The following is a 6,000-nucleotide window of genomic DNA, read 5'->3' as shown; positions in this document are numbered from 1 at the left end:
CAGACCCAAAAAATTCCCTCCCCTGAGCTTTGAAAAATCCGGTTTCCTGATTGGTCCTCTGGTCAGGTGTTTGGTTCCCTTTGTTAACCCTTTACAGGTAAAAGAAACATTAACCCTTAGCTATCTGTTTATGACACCTCCCTACCCCATTAACCATTATATTCAGTTCAAAGCAAATACAATTAATTCAACAGCAATCAATTTAAAAAAATAAGGAAAAAATGGGAAAGATTAAAGGAAAACAGACAACCTTGCTCTGTGGCAAAGGGACATCAGAACCAGCATCTCTGGAATGTAAGTGTAAGTGGGGGAATGGTCCCACTATTGTGGGGAACTTGCCTGGCTTCTGCACTACCCCAGTGAAATGGGCTAGCGGAAGAATCTGAGTCCTTGCTCCCACTTCCTTTATCCAGAGGCCTCCTTGCCCTTGAGGACTCCCCTTGCACTCTTCCATCTGGCAGATTCCTTGTAACCCCAACAAGGCTGGGCCCAGGATTCCTGGGGGGCTTGACCCGCAACCTTGCTGTAGGCATCTAGGTCAGGGGCTAGTGTGTCCCCACTCCGCGGTATTCTCTCTGCACTGGATGCTTTCCTGACCCACTAATCATTACATACAATTTAAAGCAATACAGTTTATTTAATTAACAATTAGTTTAAAAAAGAGTAAGGAAAAATGGGAAAGGTTGAAGGAAATACATCACCCCGCTCTGTGGCAGGGAACATCACAGTGTCTCTGGAATGTCAGAGCAGTTCACAGTCTGTTTCTTGTAGATTCCAGGCCTCCTCCTCAGGCCTTGACTGGGCTGCAGGGATGCTGTGGGTCGGACACTTGCTCTGGTGGTGGCCACATGCTCTCAAGCTCTGGGTGGCAGGACCCTTCTTCCCACATCACCCTCACCCTGTCAGTGTTACGATCCCTCTCCAAGTCTGGCCTGCAGAGCCTCTTGGCTGAGGCGTCTCCCTGTGCTGGGCCTACTGCCCAGGGTCCCCCTCGTTCTTCCCAGCTGGTCACCACACCCGGCTCTGGACTGCTCCACTCTGCCTCAGCACGGCTGCTGCTGCTGCTCTGCCTCCAGATCCCTGGCCTGCTTCTCTGTCCCCTCTGGCTCTGGTTGCTACAGCTCTGCTCCTAGGACAAGTCTGCTCTGCAGGCTGCTTCTGTGACTCTGCTCCCAGCTCTGACCTGCTTCCTGGGCGCTTTTTTGGCCCCTCTAGCTCTGGTTGCTGCAGCTCTGCTCCCAGGGCAGGCCTGCTCTCTCTGGGCTGTGCTCTGGCTTTGGGGCTGCAGCTCTGCTCCCAGCAGCTTAGCATGGGCCCCTGCTCTCTCCTTAGCTCGGCCCCACCCTGTCTGACCTAGGCAATTCCCGCTCACATGGAGGACAGGACCCCCCTGGCCTCCTGACTCCTTGATTAGCCTGCCCGTCCTATCAATCAGGCTGACCTGGAGCACTGGCCTCTCCCCATTGCCTCTGGGAACTGTCAGGGGACTGGCCCTTGATACCTGCCCGTAGCGATCGATTTTTCGGGGATCATATATTGCGTCTCGTCTAGACGCAATATATCGATCCCCAAACGCACTCCTGTCGACTCTGGAACTCCACCAGAGCGAGCGGCAGTAGCGAAGTCAACATGGGAAGCCACGGATGTTGATCCCATGCTGTGAGGACCCGAGGTAAATCGATCTAAGATACTTTGACTTCAGTTACGCTATTCATGTAGCTGAAGTTGCGTATCTTATATTGATACGACCCATAGTGTAGACCAGCCCAGAGTCTCGGGGTTCTGATTTCCCATCGACCCTTCCCCTTTCTTTTGGTACTGAGAGCTAGCCAACCGAAACACCCCCACTGAGTTTTAGTAAGGGGACAATAGTCTCCTTACACCCTGCTGCAAACTATATTGCAATTGAGCTTTTTGCTTCCTGTACTGACCTCCTGAAGGCTTCTTGAGGGCATCTTTTATTTTCTATAGGTGAAAATAGACAGTATTAGGGAGAGGAAAATTTATGTTCTGCAGTCTTAGGCCTGGTCTACACTGGGGCTGGGGCTCGATCTAAGATACGCAACTTCAGCTACGAGAATAGAGTAGCTGAAGTCAACGTATCTTAGATCGACTTACCTTCCATCCTCATGGCGCGGGATCGAAGGCCATGGCTCCCCTGTTGACTCCGCTTCCGCCTCTCGCCCTGGTGGAGTTCCAGAGTCGATGGCAGAGCGTTCGGGGATTGATTTATCGTGTCTAGAAGAGAAGTGATAAATTGATCCCTGATAGATCCTGTGGGTAGTGTGGACGTACCCTTAGAAAGTCATTAAACATTATGTGTTAAGCATAGCAAAAGAAGTAACAATATTTTTTTATACTGTTGCATAGATACGGATTCAATAGATGTCTCAAGCGTCTCATTAAATATGTATTTTGTTAGTCACTACTGTAAGCAGAGTCAGGATGAGCTGTACCCTGACATCTGGTGGTGAAGTATGGGAAGTGTGGAAAGAATGTCTGGAATGCGAAATCTCAAATATTTGCATAGGCACGCCTACCCCATCCCAGACTGCCGAGCTGTGGGACTGCTTTGTGACAGAAATGACTCAACCTCAGTTGGGTGGTACTTGCTAGACAAGGGACATGGGTTCCAAAACCCTGTGAATAGAGAGAGGTTGGGGACAGGTATTTGTGCCTGGTGGTGCAGGCTCCTTGTGGAGCTAGAAGCATCAGTTGCACCCCCTCCTCTCTCCACTGTGGAATGTCAGAGTTGATTTTTTTTTAATTCCCTTAAGACTCTAGATACAGGTTGCTGAGCTGAACTCACTTTGGGCTAATGGTGCACTAGCACTGGGCTCCCCTACTATGTGCTGAGATCACTAAGAGCTGAAATCACAAAAGAGCTGAAATTACTGAGCTGGGAGCACTGAGTACTGTGCTAACTAGTGGGGGAGCCTGAAGCTATACTGTGGAACAGAGCAGCTGGCGGAGTGGAGCAGTTTATGGGGATGGCTGGAGCGGACCACAGGACAGCTGGTGGAGTGGAGCGGCTGGCAGAGCGGAGTAGCTGTGGGGCGTGTGGAGCAGCCCACAGAGCGAGCGGAGCCGAGCAGTTTGCAGGGACAACTGGAGCAGCTCACGAGGCAGCTGGTGGAGCGGAGCAGTTTGTGAGGACGGCCGGAGGAGCAGAGTGGAGCGGCCGGTAAGGCGGAGCAGTTCGTGGAGAAGGCGGAAGCAGAACCCACGGAGAGGCAGGGCAGTTGGCCCTGGACCACGTAAGGTGCCCCTTTCACCCAGGCTGGGGGGAGGGACCTCTACAGATAGACTCTTGAATTCTGTGGTGGCATTGACCAGAGACTTTTGGGTTGTTGGACTTTGGAGTGACTGGACTTAAGACCCTAAGGGGAAAAGGACATTGCCAAATGTACTTGGGGGGTGGTTATGGTTTGTGTTATAACTCTGTTTGTGGTGTTTCTCCAAAGGGATGCCGCATTGATTCCTTCCTTTATTAAAAAGATTTCGCTACACTCAGACTCCGTGCTTGCGAGAGGGGAAGTATTGCCTCCTAGAGGCGCCCAGGAGGGTATGGTATGTAAGTGTCCCAGGTCACTGGGTGGGGGCTCGAGCCGGTTATGCCTTGTGTTATTGAAACGGAACCCCTGGATACTGAACCCGGCCCTTGTTGCTGCCAACTCAGAGGGGCAGAAGGGTTACACTACTTACATTCTTCAAGTTTTAAAACACAAGTACACTTTCACAATTACACAATAAAACAAGGTTCGCAATATTGCAGCTGGGCTCTCAGTTCAGTTCAGTTCATTCTTACATCTCACTGACTGACTGGCGACATCCTGCCCCTTATATACCCACAAGGGCATGGCTGACAACATTCTATGAGATTCAAGGAAAATGTTGTTCTCTGAAAGACTGGAAGGTTCCATGCGATTCTACAAAACATTCTACATGGTTAGTGAAAAAGTAATCCACATATGGAATTCCTGAAACATGTTACTTCAGAACATTCTATATTTCCATTTCTCACTAACAATAAAAACAGCACCCTGAGCCTAGCACGCCCACCTCAATCCAGCATCCCAGGTGGTCGCCTGCCCCTAAATCCGGCCCTGGCAACTTTCAGGAAGGGGAAGGGGAGTAACTGAACCATGACTATGGCCTTGGCTACACTGGCAAGTTACAATGCATTAAATCAGCCCCGGGCGCCCTAACTCCTGAGGTGTCCACACTGGGAAGGCACATAGAGTGCCTGGACTCTGCAGCTGGTCATCTGGTCATCACTTTGAAATCTACTGCCCTGCCCTCAGGTGACCAACTATCATACCCACCCTTTAAATTCTCTAGGAATTTTGAAATTCCCCTTCCTGTTTGGTCAGCAATGCGTGGAGTGCTCTTAATGCACCTTTTCAGGTGACCATGCCTCCACGTGCCAGGCAATCCCCAATATGGAGCAATGGTGAGGTGCTGGACCTCATCAGTGTTTGGGGGGAGGAAGCTGTCCACTCCCAGCTGCTTTCCAGTCGTAGGAATTATGATATCTACAGGCAGATATCAACGGCCATGATGGAAAGGGGCCATGACCAGGACGCAGTGCAGTGCAGGGTTAAAGTGAAGGAGCTGTGGAATGCCTACCGCAAAGCGCGGGAGGCAAACCACCACACTGGTGCTGCCCCCACGACCTGCCGTTTCTACAAAGTGCTGGACGTGATACTTTGGGGTGACCCCACCTCCACTCTGAAGAGCATCATGGACACTTCAGAGCCCAGAGCTCAACAAGGCAGGTGGAGGAAAGCGGGAGCAAGGGTGGTGAGGAGGAGGGGAGCCCAGAGCCAGAAGGTGACCCAACATCCCTATATGCATGCAGCCAGGAGCTGTTTTCAAGCCAGGAGGAAGGTAGCCAGTCGCAGCAGATGGTGCTTGGGGAAGAACAAACAGCAGAGGAGGTGCCCAGTAAGTGGCTTTTATTTTGGGAAGATAGTTGTTCGGTGCGGGCTCTTGGGGCAAGGAGGGTTGCTGAAAGAAGGGTTAGTAGCGGTCCCTCCACCTAGGAGCCAGAAGAAGAAACTGGCAACTTCCCAGGAGCCATGTGAAGCCAGGTACGGAGCCTGCTTGTATCGCCAACAGGATTTTTAATGGCCAGATCGGCAGTGCTGACCAGAGCCTCTAGGGTCCCTTTTCGACCGGACAACTAGACACCTGGCAACCCTAAGATGAACCCAGCTGGATTCCCAAATCCTTCTGCGCCAGAACGGACAAGCTGCAGGTCAAGGCAAACCCTGCTCACTCTGCGCCAGTGCAGCAGTGAATGGCAGGAGTAAGGTCAGGCTCCACCTCAGGGTTAAATACAGGCCAGAGCCTGCGTGGCCGGGGCACTTGTGACCTAGTGAGTCGAAGGGCGCCTCCCCACCCAGGCTCCTCTGAGGGAGCTTTCTGCCCCTCCCCCAATCCCGAGAGAGGCCTCGCCACACACATCGCGATCTCAGCCTGCGCGCGCCCTCACGGCTCAGGGGCGCGCATAGGCTCGTTCCCAGCCTGAGGGGAGCCCGGCTCCTCCCAGCATGCCCCGCGGTGGAGACGGCCCGGCGCTGCTTGGAGACCGTCACTAGGGGCGGGGGGATGCCGCTGGCTGGTGTCGGGCGGCGGCACAGAGCGGGCGGAGGATGCAGCAGCGGTGGCGGCGGCTGGAGGAGCGAGGAGCCATGCAGCGCTGTACGCCGGAGCCCCGGTCGCAGAGCAGGCGGAGCGGGGGCGCCCTCACCACCCTCCTGCTGACAGGTTGGTCGCAGCGGCTCCTTCATTGCAGCGAACAGGCGCGGCCCCGTTATACACCCCTCGCCGGTCGCCCCAAACCCCGTCCTGCCTCGCCGGCCACCCCTCAACCCCAGGCTGCGGGCCCCTCGAGCCCTCTTTGTTCCCTGCGACCCCCTAGTCACTACCCCCAGCAGCAGCAGCTCCTCTTTTAAACCTCCCACCTTCCCTTCTAGTAGCGGCCCCCATAGTCCC

At 53.5% G+C, this 6,000-nt stretch overlaps 1 protein-coding gene across 9 annotated transcripts in view; it reads left to right on the top strand.

Moving 5' to 3' along the window:
• The first annotated feature begins 5,631 nt into the window (after positions 1-5,631).
• The window catches only part of SGCE (sarcoglycan epsilon), a 66,834-nt gene continuing 66,465 nt past the window's right edge, over positions 5,632-6,000 (top strand). For 5 of the 9 annotated variants that reach the window (XM_032785361.2, XM_032785365.2, XM_032785357.2 and 2 more), the window contains exon 1: positions 5,633-5,772. In XM_032785361.2, coding sequence (XP_032641252.1) covers positions 5,658-5,772 — 115 coding nt within the window. In that variant the 5' untranslated portion in view covers positions 5,633-5,657. Of the gene's footprint in view, positions 5,773-6,000 lie in introns of all 9 variants that reach the window. The other 4 variants (XM_032785368.2, XM_032785366.2, XM_032785364.2 and 1 more) reach the window with 3 other exon arrangements.

This window comes from Chelonoidis abingdonii, chromosome 2, assembly GCF_003597395.2.
Source record: "Chelonoidis abingdonii isolate Lonesome George chromosome 2, CheloAbing_2.0, whole genome shotgun sequence".
Lineage (NCBI taxonomy): Eukaryota > Metazoa > Chordata > Testudines > Testudinidae > Chelonoidis > Chelonoidis abingdonii.
The sequence above is the reverse complement of the archived record's forward strand: the minus strand, read 5'-3'. Positions and strand labels throughout refer to the sequence as shown.